General features: G+C 33.1%; 2 protein-coding genes across 3 annotated transcripts; one reads left to right on the top strand and one right to left on the bottom strand.

The window, feature by feature from the left end:
* Positions 1 to 3373: 3373 nt before the first annotated feature.
* On the bottom strand, positions 3374 to 4842 carry LOC145965441 (uncharacterized). The gene has a single exon (XM_083088981.1). The coding sequence runs from the start codon at positions 4666 to 4668 to the stop codon at positions 3958 to 3960; it is 711 nt and encodes a 236-aa protein (XP_082945107.1). The 5' UTR covers positions 4669 to 4842; the 3' UTR covers positions 3374 to 3957.
* Positions 4843 to 6059: 1217 nt separating this feature from the next.
* On the top strand, positions 6060 to 12120 carry LOC145965745 (proto-oncogene tyrosine-protein kinase ROS-like). Of its 2 annotated transcripts, none has more exons than XM_083089420.1 (6): positions 6060 to 6910; positions 8287 to 8428; positions 8982 to 9075; positions 9215 to 9541; positions 9774 to 10076; positions 10300 to 12120. In XM_083089420.1, exons 1-6 carry the CDS (start codon positions 6758 to 6760, stop codon positions 11789 to 11791), a joined length of 2511 nt encoding a protein of 836 aa, XP_082945546.1. In that variant the 5' UTR covers positions 6060 to 6757; the 3' UTR covers positions 11792 to 12120. The 2 variants fall into 2 exon arrangements, with proteins under 2 accessions (XP_082945546.1, XP_082945545.1); XM_083089419.1 differs by having other exon boundaries at positions 8224 to 8428.
* Positions 12121 to 19053: the final 6933 nt, after the last annotated feature.

Genomic DNA, 19053 nt, shown 5'->3' with positions numbered 1-19053 from the left:
ATGAAAAGAGAGATATCTTGTGTATTACTTAACATTTATAATACAAATTTCATATCATTCTCTTCCATGTGGCAATAGATATAATAACGCTATTATTTCTGATAACGCTGATATTTCTGTTTATTTAATAATAAATAAAATTTTCTCTATAAAATTATTTATCCTTTTTGAATTTTACTTTATTTATTTTCTGATTCCGTTGAATTTCGACAATTCAATTATTGTTATGTTTCTTTCCAGATGTCCTTTCCAGATGTCCAGACATATGTCCGGAAGGGAAGCAAATGGGTTATCGCGAAGTGGATCTCAGCAAGCTTTATCCAGAGTGTTGCCCGGACCGATTTGTGCGGAATCCTAATGGAATTCCTATATATAATATAATATTAATATTAATATAATATAATATAATATAATATAATATTAATATTAATATAATATAATATAATATAATATAATATAATATAATATAATATAATATAATATATATAAGACCTTCTTTTTTATATCAAATATTTTCGCAAAATAAAATATAGCTTTCGTCTGAACATAAAAAGATCGCCTCTTTCCTTGCTTGGCTGTTATTTATCGAAATTGAAGAAAAATCGATGCGATGAGTTGCGCATGCACAATACTGTTAAAACCGAATTTATCTACTTTCATGCTAGTACCTCTCGTCATTTATACTATTTTTAGTTTGCATCATCATCGTATTTCGTCAGTTGACGATTCTTTACAATTCCTTCGCGCGACGAGTAATGCAAAAAGACCTTCCTCTCTTTATTTACTTGTAAATTCCGCAAATATAAATAAAAAACATTAGCTTTAATGCAAATAAACCATTGTCCGAATTCTCGTTCGCTCGTAAAATTTCGCGAAATTAATGAGAAGCTACAGCGCTTTTTAAAAATAAAATAAAAAATTTTTTAAAAAATAAATTAAAATTCTAAAAATCTCGGATAAAAGAGATATTCATATTTATTTATATAGATAAATTCTCGTCTTTTTAATTCAAATCAGTAGGAGAGTACATCGACTTTTACATTATTTACATTTTTCCTACTTGCCTTCCATTCTCTCGAAGTTGACAGATAACAGTCGAGGAATAGAAATTTCACAGACCATGTTTTGAGAAAAAGCTTATGTTAGATTTATTACATAATACATATAATTCTCTTGCGGGACTGATTGTACTTTTCCTCTGGCAATTATAATTTTCCTTCAATAAATCCTCGTTAAATGGAACAAAGTAAAACAGTAGCACGATGACCATTGTAGTTCGCTAAATTTTAAATTAAATTGTACATGTCACGTGTTTAGAAAATAATAGTCCATGTGAGAGGGAAAACGAATCGAATTTCGCTATATCAATGCAGAAAAATTCTTAGTTATGTAATCGTAATCGGATCGTTCGATGATTTGTCCGATGTAAATCTATTTTTGTATAATTTGTCAAGTTCTAATTACAAGAATATATCGGATGATCCTTTTTTTCTTTCGAGAATTCTAGCAAATCGATCAAAGCGTGAATCAAAGAAGAGATACGGTGAGGGCAAACGTAGAGAAATTTCTTTCTGATTCTGCCCACATCTTCATTCATCCAATTTAATCCAGATTATCCGTCTTCGGAGATTCTCATTTTTCCCTAGCTACCTCGATTTTTTCTCTATCGCTTATTAATATGCAAATATCTTTAATGAAACGCACGCCATTTTTAATGATTTTATTACACAAATACAAAGAACAAAAGTTCATGAAAAAAAATTTCTTCTTTCTTTTCTTTTTAATGAAATTTTCTATGGATAAATTTCTATCTTCTTATTTTTTTAGTAGTAGAATTTTTTTAATAGTACCTTTTTTAATTTGGAATATAACTTTCTAAATAGGGGAGACCGGGAACAAAAGTAACAATGTCATGAAAGTAACAAGCCTCGTAATAAACTACACAATATGTTGAATAATTTGTACTATATAGCTAAACGCGTACGCCCCGATTCTCTCCCTTTTCAGCTAATTGTTGTAGAACGATCACGCCGATTGCACATGCAGGAGTGAAATTAGTGTATTTGCATTATTCACCTAAGTATTTCTTGTTTTAGTTTTTCTGTATCTATGCCTAATTAAAGTTTATATATTGACGTAATTATTTGCCGGTGTATTCTTCTAAAATGTATTCATAAGTTTTTATAGTTGATTTGGCTAAGTCTTGCATCATATTTAGATTATAATGCTTTTATTCTAAAAAATGTGTTTGAGGACAAAAGTAACACGACACTCTGTAGACGAAAGTAACACGTTTCAATGCTTAAAGTATAAGGGCTGGTCCCATAATAACTGTACCAAAGGCGATTCTTATTACGTATGCCATAATTGTGTTTCGGAATAGATACCAATCTCTTTTGTATAAGTAGTTATCATACAATTTTTACATTATTATTTAGAATTAAACTATTATTTAGACTTAAAAAAGTACAAAACTGGTGTGATATTAAGTATAATTATTTTATGATATTACTTATAATTATTTTGCTTAACGAAGATTATTTCTTTTAAGTTATTCAAAGATGATAAAAATAAATATTTATTTTTTATTTTAATATAATATAATACAAATTTATAATAAAAGTTATCTTGCTTAATAAAAGATTATAATAAAAGTTGCCTTAAATTGAAAAAAGTCATATTTATTTTATTTTCCCAAAAATAAGAACTGGTACTTTTATCCCCAGACTATGTTACTTTCGTCCTAGGCCCCAAGGACAAAAGTAACAATCAATGTACTTGCCAAAAGCTATAATAGCTCTTTAAATATTTATCATTTGAGATTGAAAATAGGTATAATAAAAGAACATTAAATGGAGTTTTTTAACATATAATCTTTTTTGTTATATCTCTAACGATAATTAATTAGTAATACTATAATACAAGAAATGTTACTTTTGTTCCCGGTCTCCGCTATATCATTTAATATATAAATGGACTCAATATGTCACAAAAGGAGACCGAAGTATCATAGAATTATTTTCAATTATATTTCACTAAAGTGTAATAATTAAAGTGTAGTAATTAAAGTGTTTATCACATTTTTTTTGGAAATAAAGTAATTGATTTATAGCGGGAGAAAGAGGGAATTTGATTGGATGCACTAATGCACACTGGTGCATAATAAAGACTGTCGTATATAAAATTACAATAGTAGAATTAAAATAATAAAGTAATTATATAAATTTTTATATTATATTATATTATATATTAAGTATATTATATTAAGTTAATATTAACTAAATTTATATTATATAAGTTATTATATTATAAGGTTATTCAATGCAAATAATGATAATAATAGCTCGTACCACTGGACTAGCATAATCAGAGGTAGATGGCTGAACAATTCCATCCGTAATCCATTGATCAATCTGCGTATTAACTATCTCTTTTTCAGATGCGGATAAACATCTCGCGGATTGATATACGGGTTCTTCATCTTTAAGTACAAGTTTCATCGTTATGTCCGGTTCACGCGTCTTATTCGGCCTGTAATTATTTACGAGATTTTCTATCGCTAAACGTTGATCGGAATTTTCAACGTGCGAAACGTCTATGAGATCCGCTCGATGCACCTCGTTGTTAGCTACGTCAATCTTTAATACCTCGGGTACGCTATCTTCGCATCCCGCGTCTGCATACGTCACTTCCGATAACGGACTAATAGTTACTTCTTCGACGCCTTTAAGATTAACATTAGTCATATTTAAAAAAACTCGTTCCTATCAATAGCTTATACCGGAGCATATTATTTGAAACTACATGTACGCAAATCGGATATGAATGCCCGTCTACAATAATTTCTGTTTGAAACCCTCCTAACGTCACATTATTGCTCGAATCCACGCCGTCGAAATATATTTCGCCTAAACTTAATCGAGGAGATCCAAGCTTAACATGTTCATTCGCGCGAATTCAGGTAACATCGCTTGCCGAATCTATCACCGCCTCAATCTCGCAACCGTTAAGCAGAACATTTTTAAAATATTTACAAGGCGAAACCTCCGTCACCGCGCAACTTTCTTTATTCGTGTTCGTCTTCTCGGAACATTTCGACGCGATATGCCCACGCTCGCCACATTTAAAGCATTTAGCGCCTCGCTCTTTTGTCGGACAGTTTGCACTTACATGATCGCGCTCGCCGCAATTAAAACAACGTACAACTTTAGTCGAATGTTTTTTGTTTCCTCCACCGTTAACAGTCTCTTTTCGCTCGCTTTTATGTTGATTACCATTTTGTTTGTTCGATGTCGAAGATCCTGGTGTGCCTGCTCGGTCTCGAAGAGTTACCTTCTCAAATGCTTCTAATAATCCATCTGTTGTCGTAAATCGTTGTATACGCGCCTGGTTTTGAAGTGCCTCGTCTGGAATGCCTTCAATCACGTACTCAAGTATCTCGCTGTCGTCGATCGGTACTCGGTTGCCCATAATGATTTTCTCATGGAAATATTCGTGGAAAGTCTCGTCTTTCTTCCACATACGTTCTTCAAATTTTTTCCGAATTGCCACCTTGCTCTGTCGACGATGAAACATAGCTCTCAGCTCGTCCAAAAGACGATCAAATGTCATCGCAATGTATTCCGGTTTGGAATGTAGCCACTCGAGTGCTTTTCCTTTAAGCCGCATGCCCACAAGTATTTTCACAGTATCGTCTTTCAATTTATATGTCGCTTTGAGTAGCTTGACTTGCTTTTCCCAAATCTCATAATCTATAGATTGACCGCTGAATTACTGAGCAAATCCGCTATTGCCGTAATATTTTCTCGCGGCTGACCGGCCAAAACATTGTTGTTCGCGGCAGCAATGCTATGCGTCGATTGTTGTCGACTTTCGTCTTCTGCAACTGGCTCGATATATACTCCTCCTAGCGGGAGAAAGATGGAATTTGATTTAATGCACTAATGCACACTGGTGCAAAATAAAGACTGTCGTATATAAAATTACAATAGTAGAATTAAAATAATAAAGTAATTAATATTTTAAATTTTTCTATTATATTATATTATATATATTAAGTATATTATACTAAGTTAATATTAACTAAAGTTATATTATATAAGTTATTATAATTAAGGTTATTCAATGCAAATAGTGATAATAATAGCTCGTACAATTAATTATATTACTTATTTTAGTTGTGTATGTGCTACTGTAAATTTGTACTTATTTATACTAGTGCAAAGACGGTACGGCGTTACGTATCGCTTGATTCAAACTGCATTATGTGAATGTACAAAAAACGCATAAACCACTTTTTTTAAATCCATTCTTACTTTTCTTATAATCAGAATATCTTTTTATATAGTAAACGTGCTCCTAGGATAAAGAGAAGATATTGAGAAATAAATTAATATAAAAGTTTAATAAAATTCAAATTAAACAATTATATATACATATAATTATTTTTATTTATAGAACTATTATTTTTGTTTTATACGTATATAATCTTTTTGTCAAACATTTTTTAAAGATTTTAATTCTTTTTGGAATAACGCCAAGTATTTCCGTAGAGAAAAATAAATTACAAAGGAATGCAGCTAATAAGACGTCATGGCCAAAGTCCGGATCTTAGTGTCGTTTTCCCCACTCCAAGTGCATGCTAGCGGCCGAACGCCGCGAAAAGAAATACCGTCTATGCCGGTCTAATGATGGTAACAAAGATGGCACCGTCGCGTAGAAAAAAAAAATATATATATATATATATATATTAACATAGAATATATGTTTATTTAATATTATACATAATATATAAAAAAATATAATAAAATAATATGTATGTATATATTATATAAAATATAAAATAATATATACTAAATTATTATATTTTCTTTTCTAACGCGATGGTGCCCTCTTTGCTACCATCACTAGACCGGCTTAGACAGTACTGCTTTTCGCGACGCTCGGCCGCTAGCATGCACATGGAGTGAGGAAAACGGCACCAAGATCCGGTTTCTGAGTCATGGCAACACATGATCAGATTGATCATTCGAAGTCAGTTACTATTATGAGCTAGCCAAAACACGCTACCGCGTTACTTATCGTTTGATTCAAACTGCATCATATGATTATCACAAAAAATTGAGTACAAATAGTGGATTTTGAAAAGCATACGTAGTAACACAATTGTATATAGCAACACAATCGTACTAACGAATTGTCATAATTACATATTTAAACCAAAGATATAGTAAATATTTAAGTGAATTCGATTACACGCTGCGTGTGCTTTAATATGGCTGAAAATGTTATAAGATCTATCATTCTATAACTTCTTTGATCGTTTGTAATTTGATTGTGGTTATTTTTTTATCGACGTTTTTCTACTATAATATTAATGAAAAAGGAAAGCTGATAATAATTATATTCCTGTATTCGCGATACAATCCAGTGAATATGTATCATTTTGCATTGTCATTTGTTCTCCTAAAAAAATAGAAATTATTTACTTACTAAGAATTTTCTAATTTAATCTTAAGATATATACTGTGATCGTGACCAAAAAGAGAAATCTAAAAACATAATATTAAAAGATAATAACTTGCGATTCGTTAAAACTGAGTTTTAAAGAATTTATCGATAAAAATATATGTATATATAATATGTGTATATATATGAATTAATATCAATTCGAATAACACATCAGAATTAGTAGAGTGAGAAAAACAACTAACTGAGGATTCAACAGGAACCGATTGAGTGCAAATATTTACGAAAAATGCAAATTATGTTTGGAACAATTTTACGTGTATTATTGAAAGGTTTAGTACTGACAAAGGCAACTATCACTTTTATATCAAAGGATTATATCCCTTCAAACAGCCTTCAGGAAAAAAGTGTTTCCATTTGTCCGAATTTAAATTTCACGCAGGTAAGAGATATTTTTCGCTTGATTAAGAAATAATTGAATGTTATTGCAGTTAGCAGTGTAACTAAAAAATGAATGATAATAAATTACATATTCTACCTATAATAAGATAAGATAAAATAAAACAATTCAATATGAAAGAAAAAAGTATGTACGATGTTGTAAAAATAAGATGGATAAAGTTTCGAAATTTTCTTTACAAATGGATGTTATATAGTATATTAAATTTAATTAAAACGGTATTTTAAAATTTGACTGTATTATTTTGTCTCTCTCTCTCTCTTTCTCTCTTTCTCTCTCTCTTTCTCTCTCTCTCTCTCCATATACATATAAAATTATTATTTCTAAAAATAACAGTTTTTAAAATTAATGAAGCTTTTTGTCTACAATCTGCTACATTAATATATACATACCATGGCACTTCAACAGATTTTTTTGTTACTTTTTTTCAATTTTTTAAATTTCTTTATTTTTCTAATTATTTATAATAATATTTATTGATATATAGTAAGCTTTATATTAATGTAGATTTTATTTTATGAAATTAATTTAGAAAGTTAGTATCATTTCTTTGTGTTAAGGATAATTATATAACGCAACAGAACTATTAAATATCGAGATAGAAAATCTGTCTAATAAAAAAATCATTCATCAAACATTCTTCAAAATTGTATCAATTAACACCAATATTTCGATCGACAATATATTCAATAACTATCGCTAGAATTTATATTAATTTTCATATTATTCATATTCATATTAATTGTACATATATGCATTTATATACAATTATATCCACATATTTTTATCGAGGCATTATCGGTTTATACTATCGGTTTATACTATCATTTCGAGGAAACAATATTTTTAATCTTTTTATTCTTGAAGTACAAACATTAATAAAACTTTAATAATATCGGCAAATTTTTGAAAAGAAATATGAGTTACGGTAAAATTGAGAGGAGTTAACAAACCTATCGAGAAGAGAAAGAATCAAATCGTTAGACAAAATTGTTTTAATAATTGCAAAGGCTACACTTTCGCTTGTACTACTTGCTAAAAGCTGTTATGAATCCTCATTGACTCTCGTTAACCTGTTGATTGATTTTATTTTTAACATGAGTTATGTTTGATATACAAGATGTCTTAAAAAAAATTAATAAAAAATAGATTTTACGATATGAATAAAACTACATCACATTCAATTTATATCATGTAGGAATGGTTTATATCAAACCAGTATTATTAAACAAACAAAAAACGAAAATGGCAATTTTTCGTTTAATTTTATAATTTATATAATTTACCATTAAAAGCACCAGAAACAACCGCTTCAACGATACACACTTAATTCTTTTCGTATGTTACACTTTATGAAGTATATTTCAATGTCCGAGAAAAGTGATCATCATATACTAAATTTCGAATCTGACCGGAGTCATTCTGATAGTACTGCGAGAAATGAGCGAGAAGTCGATGAAGTTACACTTGCAAATATTTCTATCATCCCAGAACCTAACGGTAAGTTGCAAAAAAATGCATAAAACATTAATAACGAAATCTATGACGAAAAAATGTAAATAATTTAAATTGAAGAGAGAGTGGAAATCAAATCTAAAAATATCTTCCAGTAGTGAGAAGAATATAAATTCTAATGCCGTCCAAAAGAGAAATAGAAAAACATAATATAAACAGTGTACATAAAAATTGTCATAATTTAAGGTAAAGTCAATTTTATTAATTTGCTATTTTGTTTTAAAACAATCGCAAATATTATACTTCTGATTTCTTAAGCTATAGAAATTTATCGAAAAGTACTTGTCATTTTATTAAAAGTTATTTATTCGTTTTTGCCATGAATTAACGATTACTTTTCTAAATCTTAAATGACGGAAAAAATTCTTATATTACTTTTTTAAAGGTCAATACTGTGCTAATTTCCATATTTAGTAGTTTATATTTATTTTTTCTCTTTCCTTTATTTTCACATTAAGTTGTTCTTTCTGATTTACTGAGATAATCCACTTAATCTTATATGTAATTATGTTAATATGTACGATCTTAAAATCTCTAGAAAGCAGTTTGAACAAGCCAACATCTCTCAGAGCATTTGTACAATTCGACAGTCAATTCGCAGAAAAAGTAAACGACATTTTTGTGACATTGAGGTAAGGAATCTAAATTCTCAGTTTGTATTCTTTCATTTTGCTCTCTTTTTCTTAAATTCAACGACATAAATATATCAAAATGTTAATTCTGTTATAATTTTGTTAAATATAAAATGGCTAAAATTTTATTTTTTTACAGATGGAACCAACCTGAATTTACCGATGAAATAATACAAGGGTACACAGTGCAATGTTTTTTCATCGAGGATTTAAAAGAGATTCAAACCTGCGACAATAAAAGTATCACAACTACAAAATTGGAGCACACGGTGCACAATCTAGTATCTAACACGACATATTATTTTCGAGTACGTGCGCATACTAAAATTGTTGCTGGTCCTTACACGGATTTAATCAATGTGTCGACTACACATGAAAATCCAATACCTAAATTATTAGTCACAACGGAGCTAGATATGGTAATATTGGACGTGGATTTAAGCATTACTAATTTCCTAATGTCAAAGTACGTATACTGATAAAAAAAGTTATAATTATCGTAAATTATTATTTTTAACACGAACTATAAAATTAAAGTTATCATTATTATGCACAAGTTTATTATTATCAACATTATAGTAGTAATAACTATAAAATTAGAAATCTCAAATATAATTTTTTACAATGTTTTACAAAGGAACTATACAATTATTGTTCCTTTTTTCAGATCAGTAATAGAATATAGCTCCTTTTTTCAGATCAGTAACATATGCCGTTTATTCGATACAGGAACATAGAATCTATTTTCTAACAGGAAAAGACCTAATGATATTGAAGATTAACGAAAATAATATCACAAAAATAGCTAGCTTTGATCATGATCTACGTAGTCTTTGCCTTGACTGGGTAGCAAGGAATCTATATTTCACCTATATAAAGTCAGACTACTATTATATTGTAAAGTTCGACTTAACAATGTGGGAAAATGGCATAATTAAATTTGATGAGATTTTCAAATCAAAAATTCATAATTACGGTTTAAATGTATCACCGTCTATGGGGTACGTATTTACTACCGTTCACCTGAAAAAATAATTTTCCGTTAAAGATTTATGCAAATTTGTAATTTTTCTATAATTTTACGTGGTTTTATAATTAAGATCATAAGTAAAAAAAAAGAATGTTATTATATAATTATAATAATTTCGAATTTTCACTACATATAAGTTTCTGTTTTTGTTAAAAAATGTTTTATAATGAGTAAAATAATTATATATTTTTTAGAATTTTATATCATGTATCATACAATTGGATGAATAGAAAATATGATATGATGCAATATCATCTCGATGGAAAAAACGAGCAAATTATTCAGATAAATGCATCTTTTTGCCAATTTCATTATATAGATTCTATTCGCAATGTGATAATTGATGACATGAATAATGAGGAGCCGTTAATTTACTGGTTAAGTAATGATATCATATTTGTGACAGACATTAACGTTTCTATGTGCAATGAGATTTTACACAAGAAAATCATAGGTGTAAGTTATACCATTTACTTCCGATCTATGACAATTGACAAAACAAACATTTACATTTTAGTACATAATCCGTTTCCATATATACTCTACGTTTTGAAAAAGAAATATGCAAGTCTCAAGAGCGTAAATGCAGCCGAATATGTTGAAAAGATAATAATAAGTTCAGATAATAATATGTTCTATGAAATTTACGCTTTTGATAAATCTTCACAACCATATCCTCCAATGAGATGTCTGACACCTGACGAAAAAGTTTATAATTTTGAGAATGTGTATGCAGCGGCAAACACCATCTTTGTGAATCTTCCGGAGCCGGTTGCAAAGAGTGGATGCGAAAAATATAATTTACCAACTACTATATATACTATCTCCGTAAGCTGTTTAGACAACAATCTCAACAAGTCTGAGAAATTCAATGTGCAGACGTACGAGCGATATTACAAGATTCAGAACTTAACACCATTTACAGAGTACAAGTTGAAGTTTACTTTAAGCAATTTTTACTTTGATCAATTATCGATAAATCCATTCGATTCGAATGTGATACCAATAAAAACTAATTCGGGCAAGCTTAATGCACCAGAAAACATAAGTGTTCTAGCTTTGACGCCTACTATAGCAGTAGTTCATTGGATGCCACTCAAGAAAGTGAACTGCGTGGCCGTGACCTACGAAGTGCATTGGAAGTCAGTTACATTAGTGAACGGCACGCAACAAAAGGGCAAACAATTTATCAATGTGCCGAAACGTATGGCAGACGGCAGATTTTTCACAAAGATTAACTTGTCGCTACCAGTACAATATTATTTTATATACGTGCGTGTGTATCCAATTAATTTCAGTGATTTCTACAACGAGAGTTTAAGCAAGATTGTTCACATATACTCAGAACCAAACAATACTACTTTGAGCGAGGTCGACATAAATAGCATGGACATTTCATGGATCTCAAACATCAATCTGACGGTCTCTCCTACACTAGAGTACAAAGAGAATGCAACAGAAAAGTGGCAAACAACGAATTATATTAAAATGAATTATAACAATGAAATAATATACCGTATCCAAAATTTACAATCGGGAACTTTATACAAGTTTCGCTTGATATTGAGATATCCCGAATATGAGGAAAATTTTACATGGCCGGCTGATGAAAGATTTATTTTTTCAACACTTGGTAAGCAAACGAAGATACCCATACAGTACAATAAGATTGCATGGATATATTGAAGAATAATTTCATTGAAACATTGCAATATTGCAAATCGATTGTGAAACTCTGCTGAGTTATTATTATAAGATTGTGATGAAGTTAAGATGTCCGCTTTTTGCAATGAAATATTGTAGCAATATTACAGTGTAATATATTGGAAAGAATGCAATGTTATTGCAACCATTTAATAATATTACGTATAAAATATTTTTGTTTTTGATGGATGAATATCTTGGAAACATTTAATTAAATTAAGAAGCTTGGTATAAATAGAAGTTTGTAAAATCTAAGATAATCATGTCTAAGATAATATATTGCAAAATTGTATTTAAACATAATCATATAAAATAAAATATTATATTTTTATACAAAATTACTTTAAACTTTTACTTTACGAATCACTTATTTATTTTAAATGTTTTTTATACTCTTATAATAAGGTATATATATATATATATTGTTGCGTCCCCGTGTTCCTTCCCTGCGGATTATTTGGTCACCCGTGACGTTCGGCAGGGGATCGTCTTCGAGCGTGTTGCCAAGAAGAATGTTGACAAGACGTATGACAGTCGAGTCGTTTCCGAGCTGTCAAGCCGCGCGGACGCGTTTTACTTTCGCTGTTGTATTTCCGTGTGAAATCCTGTTACATTCTGTGTTCCCCTGTGTTTATTAAAGTTCTTGTGTTCTTTATTCATATACGAGTGTTTATTTACGAGTGCGCGAACGTGAGCGCGAGCGAGTACGCGGGTGCCGATCCTTGTGTCGCGCGCGATCGATAGATATCGTTCCGCGAACGCAACATTTTGGGGGCTCGTCCGGGATCAACCGGACTGTGATTTAGTGCTTGGACGTGAATTTTTACGAGTGGAAAAAAAAGATGTCGACGAACAACGACCAACGAGATTTGACAACGGGCGTCTCAACTCGGAAGAGGATGCGATCGGCGACTCCGCTCCCGGCTGCGGCTTCGGAATCGACGTTGGAGTCGACCACGTTCCAGGCGGCGATGAGGGAAATCCAACAATTGCACGGAAAGCGACTTCACGAACGGAACGAGTTCGAAGCCCAGCTTCGCCAGCGCGACGAGATGCTCCGTGCCATGGAGGAAAGGATGTTGCGGCTGAATGAACAGCTAAGTCGCCCTAATTTTAGAGAATTTGAGAGTAGAGCTGCTAGTGTGTCTAGTTGTTTAGATAACGGTGCGCGTGACTTCATAAATAGGGAGTTGGGCTATAAATTGAAGATATTTTTGACAGGTCGGTTCCGCTCAGAGAGTTTTTCTCTCAATTCGAATTAATTGCGCGGGCCAATCATTGGAGTGATGCCACAAAAACGGTGGCACTTGTCTCTTGTTTGAGGGGGAAAGCACGTGCGGTCTTGGAATGCGTGTACGACATCGAAAGTTTGAATTTTGATGAATTAAAATCAAAACTAGAGTTGCGTTTCGGGGAAAGTTATCTGTCTCAATCTTATTATTCTCAATTTACGAACCGGAAGCAAAAATCGAATGAAGACGAGGCAGCTTTGGGTTCCGATATCGAACATTTGTCTCAATTGACGTATCCCGAATGTACGCATCAAGTTAGGGACAAAGTTGCCTGCGCGCAGTTTATTACTGCATTGTCCAATAGGTTCGTGAGAAGGACTCTGCAGCTTGAGGGAATCACTTCCCTGAAAATGGCCGTGCAAAGAGCGATGGCGGTCAAGACTATTCAAGAGAATAATTTTGAAAAACGTAGCGATTTTGAGGGACGCAATAGAAATTTTGGAAATTTTAAAGGGACAGATAAGGAGAGAAAATTTAAAAACTTTAACGGGAAAAATTTTAATAAATTAGACAACAAGAATAATAAGAGCTTTAATAGCAAGGAGAATAATCAAGGGTTTCAGTCTGCACAGCAGTGTTGGCAGTGTGGTAACAGGCCATTTTCGGGCGGAGTGTCCGTCACTTAAAAAGGGAACTGGGGAAAACTAAGTTTAGTCGAACTTACTGGGGCAAGTTCGACGAGCAAACGGAGAGCTCCAGACGAAAAATATGTTAATTATTGTAATAATTTGTCTAGACGTAGAAAATTATTTTATTTTAAGGGTTTCGTTGATGGGCAGAATTGTGTTTTTAAGATCGATTCGGGCTCGGATGTCTCGTTAGTTAGACGTGATTTGATTAGAATGCCGAAAAGGCAAATCCCTCTTGATCATTCTGATCGACTGAAGTATCCGACCAGAGAGGAAGTCTCCGTTGAATGTAAAATGGTCGTGTTAATAGAGATAGGGAAATATTTAGTAGAACATCCTGTTTTCGTAACCGATATGGTTGAGGATTGTTTGTTGGGAGCTGATTTCTTTTCAGCAATAAATAAGGAAGATGTTTTCGAGTCAATCTTTGGAAAAGTTGATTTCTGCGAGCAGGAGCAATTTGTATGTTCGCGAATAAGGAGTTGCTTCGATGAAGTTCCTCAGTTTTTAAGAGAGATTTTCAAAAGGGAATCTGAAGATTTAACGGAGGAGCAGAAAGATCTTTTCGCCCAATTCTTAGCTGAATTCCAGGATATCTTCTCTGAAGGAATAGTAGCTGGGAATTGTAATGTAGTCGAGCAAACCATTAATGTGAGTAATTCTAATCCTATTAAGCAGGCTCCCCGTCGTATCCCTCTGAAGATGAGAAGGGAAGTCGAATAGATTCTTGAGGATATGAAGCGTCAAAAGGTTATCGAGAAGTCTCAAAGTCCATGGGTTTCTCCTGCGGTTATGGTTAAGAAGAAGGACGGCTCCATTAGGTTTTGCGTGGACTATCGAAAGTTAAATTCAGTGACCTCAAAGGATTCATATCCAATACCACGGATAGACGATATGCTTGATCAATTATCCTGAAACTCTTGGTTCTCTTCGCTGGATTTAAAGAGTGGATATTGGCAAGTTAAGATTCGTCCAGAGGATAAAGAAAAAACGGCATTCTCTATTGGAAACGGGTTGTGGCAATTTACCGTTATGCCTTTCGGCTTATGTAACGCTCCTGCCACTTTTGAACATTTAATGGAGAAGGTATTACAGCAGTTGTTATTTAAAATATGTCTAGTATATCTAGACGATGTTATCATTTTCAATGGCAGTTTTGAAGAAATGTTGGGTCGTCTTAGACAAGTCTTCTTGCGATTACGCGTGGCTAATTTGAAATTTAAATTCAAATCCGAAGAAGTGTTTTTTCTTCAGGAGGGAGATAAAATATTTAGGTCATGTGATTTCCGAAAGAGGGATTACAACGGATCCTGAAAAGATTTCTTCCATTAAGGATTGGCCAATTCCCCGCACCAAAAAGCAAGTCCGCAGCTTCCTGGGATTCTGTTCTTATTATAGGAAATTTGTCAAGGGATTTTCTCTGATAGCAAAACCGTTATTCTCATTAACTGAGAATGTTAGGAAGTTTGTTTGGACGGAGCAATGTGACGCCGCTTTTAGGGAATTGAAAAAACGTTTGATGTCTTCTCCAATTTTATCTATTCCCAAGGATGAGGGGCGATTTATCCTCGACACCGATGCTTCAAATCATGGGATCGGTGCTGTATTATCTCAAGTTCAAGATGGTGTGGAGAAAGTCTGCTTATTTTAGTCGTATTCTCAGCAAGACGGAAAGTAATTATTGTGTTACGCGTCGGGAGTTGCTTGCTGTGGTGGAATCTTTGAGAAGTTTCCATCATTACTTTTACGGAAATAAATTTACGATCAGGACTGATCATATTTCCTTGCATTGGTTATTATCGTTTAAGAATCTGGAAGGTCAATTAGCCCGTTGGATGGAGCGTATTCAACAGTACGATTTTGAAATAATTCATCGGAAAGGGAAGTTGCATGGAAATGCTGACGGGTTATCTAGGCGACCTTGTAAGGAGAGTGGTTGTAGATATTGCAGCAAGATGGATTCTAGGGAAGAGGAGTTGGTCGGAAGAATAATCCTAGGAGGGGGCAGTTGCGAAAATTGGAGAAAAGATCAGTTGGAAGATCCGACGATAGGTAAGATTCTTCGCGGAAAGGAGGAGGACCGACGTCCTCTTTGGAAAGAGATTGTTTCCGAAAGGGCACCTAGTAAACTCTATTGGTCACAATGGGATTCTCTGGTGCTTAAAGACGGAGTTCTTCATAGAAGGTGGGAATCTCCAAATTTGAAGACTTGCATTTTCCAAACAATAGTCCCGCAGAAAAGAGTTCCACAGATCTTAAAGGAGGCTCACGACTCCCCTTCTGGAGGGCACTTTGGAACCAAGTGATTTCAAGATTTGGTGTGCCCTCGGAGTTGCATACAGACCAGGGGAGAAATTTTGATTCGCGAGTTTTCCATGAGTTGTCTCATTTACTAGGAATTAAAAAAACTCGAACTACTTCGTTTCATCCGCAATCTAACGGGATGGTGGAGCGACAACATCGGACATTAACAGAATATTTGGCTAAATTTGTTTCCGATAACCAATGTGATTGGGATCGTTGGATAGGAATGAGTCTTCTGGCGTATAGGTCTGCCAAACATGAGACCACGGGAATAACTCCAGCTGAGTTGTGTTTAGGTAGAGATTTAAAACTACCTCTAGATCTTCTTCGCGGTAATCCTCCTGGGAATGGGGTAAATTCTTCAGAAGAAAGCTATGTTTCGAGATTGAAACAAAAATTAAATGAAATCCATAGCGAGGTCAGGCAACGGTTGAACATGAAATCTTCAAGAGCGAAAGCTTTGTATGACCGCAGAGCCCGTCGAATATGTTTCGAACCCGGACAGAAGGTATGGTTGTTCAATCCTCGAAGAACTAAAGGAAAAACTCCTAAATTACAAAGCTATTGGGAAGGACTCTACGAGATCGTAAAAAAATTAAACGATGTTGTATATTGTATTAGGAAATCAAATAGACATAGAAATAAAATTGTTCATTTGGACAGGTTAGCTTCTCATTTTGAAAGACGAGAGTAGACTTCTTTTAGGGAAATATTGTTACACATCCGGGACCTGATTAGTACACAATGGAATTCGAAACCCAATTAATGGATAAGTTTTGTTACTGGTTACTCGTTTGGTGTTTTTTTTTTTATTTTAAGGAAGAGAAATGCTGAGTTGCATCAGAGTTGCGTCGGAGCGATCTGGCCAGATTAAAAACGGAAGTTAGAAGTCAACAATTGAAGACTGCCTCGCCCGTTTTTGAGCTGTGATTTTCCCGCGAGACGAAAGGCAAATCACAGCGAGGCGGGGATTTGAGGAGTCCTTGTTGGACGTTGGGTCCACGGTGACTACTCTCCTCATATCCGAAGAATACGGGACACCAGCCGAGGGAATTGGAAGATGTAAATTTGAAACGTCGATGGAGATTAGAGCGTGTCGCTCAGTACCCTGCAGCAGCAGCTCAGGCTAGGGCAGGAAGGCACGGCTGATTCTCCGGAAATCGACATACTGGCCATGGTTCTACAGAGTCGTTCGGTACTTTTGGCAGGAGCCGAATTAGAACAAGAAGACTCGAAATCCTGCAATGGCATTTTGGGATTGTCGGGACGACAATCTTAGAAGACGGGGGGAAGTGTTGCGTCTCTGTGTTCCTTCCCTGCGGATTATTTGGTCACCCGTGACGTTCGGCAGAGGATCGTCTTCGAGCGCGTTGCCAAGAAGAATGTTGACAAGATGTATGACAGTCGAGTCGTTTCCCAGCTGTCAAGCTGCGCGGACGCGTCTTGATTTCCCGAGCTAATATTATTGTTTATCCCGTTGCATTCTGGAGTTATTAAAGTTCCTGTATTCTCTTTTAAATACGAATTCTTATTTACGAGTGCGCGAGCGTGAGCGCGAGCGAGTACGCGGGTACCGATCCTTGTGTCGCGCGCGATCGATAGATATCGTTCCGCGGACGCAATATATATATATATATATAAACATTATAGTTATAGAATTAATTAAACATTACTAATTATATTTTTATGTAAAAGTTTTAAAGATCCGTTATAACTATATATATATATATATATACAGGGTGACCCATTTTAACTTAGGCAGCCAAATAACTCGAAAAATAAGCAAGATAGAGAAAAATGTTTTAGACAAAAGTTGTATGGTTTCGAGGGGGCCATAAGATGGTATCATTGGTTTGACCTTGAAGAGTCATTTGAAGGTCACGTGAAGGTCACTTCAATTTTTTTAAATGGAATACCCTATATATTTTTGTACATTCTTGTAGCTTATTTCGAGAGCTTTCCAAAACACTATAATTAAGTACCTTTCCGTTAAGTACTTTTTGAGTTATGATGCTTGAAATAATTTCTTAATTTTACATAAACCGTAAAATATCTTGTAAAATATTCATTTTTCGATTATCTTACCTTAATACTTTTATGTACAAAATAATGAGAGGAATCAATTGGTGTAAAGAAAACACATAGTTGTTTCGAAGAAAAAATATGTAATTTGCAATTAACAATTCCATATTTTTTCTTAAAAATAACTATGTGTTTTCTTTACACCAATTGATTCCTCTCATTATTTTGTACGTAAAAGTATTAAGGTAAGATAATCGAAAAATGAATATTTTACAAGATATTTTACGGTTTATGTAAAATTAAGAAATTATTTCAAGCCTCATAACTCAAAAAGTACTTAACGAAAAGGTACTTAATTATAGTGTTTTGGAAAGCTCTCGAGATAAGCTATAAGAATATGCAATGACAAATAGTAGGTTCCATTTAAGAAATTGAAGGTGACCTTCATGTGACCTTCAAATAACTCTTCAAGGTCAAACCAATGATATCATCTTATGGCCCCCTCGAAACCATAAAACTTTTGTCTGAAACATTTTTTTCTAAAATGCTTTGTTTCCGAAATAATTGCGTGCGTTAATTAAAATGGCTCACCCTGTATATCTATTCATTTCTACTTTTTCTTTACTCCCTTTCGTTTTCTTTTAATTTCCCATCCTTATATTATAATTTTTATTATTATCTTTTATTTTCTCTTTATATTATTTTCCTTTGAATTATCATTACTTTTGGGAGAAACCGTTGAAATAGATGCATAATTTTCGAACTTAGACTTGGCGAATCTCTTATCTTAATTTTATTATTGTATTTTAATTTAGACCTGTGTTTCAGCGAATTTAGAAAATTTTAATTCTAACTATAACACATATGCGCAAGCGACGAATTCTATACTTCCCTTAATGAGTAAGCGTTATTCATATTTTTATTACACATTCACTTTTTATTTTGTTTTATTTCTTATATTACATTAATTATATGTATATTGTATTAACCAGTCAGA

Source organism: Camponotus vicinus, unplaced genomic scaffold, assembly GCF_025532165.1.
Source record: "Camponotus vicinus isolate PSW18456_S1 unplaced genomic scaffold, iyCamVici1.0 SCAF_14, whole genome shotgun sequence".
NCBI classification, from domain to species: domain Eukaryota; kingdom Metazoa; phylum Arthropoda; class Insecta; order Hymenoptera; family Formicidae; genus Camponotus; species Camponotus vicinus.
Note: the sequence above shows the minus strand (reverse complement) of the source record. Positions and strands in the feature narration are given on the sequence as shown.

Excerpts from the sequence above, each read along its gene's own strand:
- LOC145965441 (XM_083088981.1), bottom strand. The coding sequence starts at position 4,668 with ATGCGGCTTAAAGGAAAAGCACTCGAGTGGCTACATTCCAAACCGGAA.
- LOC145965745 (XM_083089419.1), top strand. The coding sequence starts at position 6,758 with ATGCAAATTATGTTTGGAACAATTTTACGTGTATTATTGAAAGGTTTA. Across the intron at positions 9,076-9,214 it reads GACATTTTTGTGACATTGAG|ATGGAACCAACCTGAATTTA; the intron begins GTAAGGAATCTA and ends ATTTTTTTACAG. Across the intron at positions 10,077-10,299 it reads AATGTATCACCGTCTATGGG|AATTTTATATCATGTATCAT; the intron begins GTACGTATTTAC and ends TATATTTTTTAG.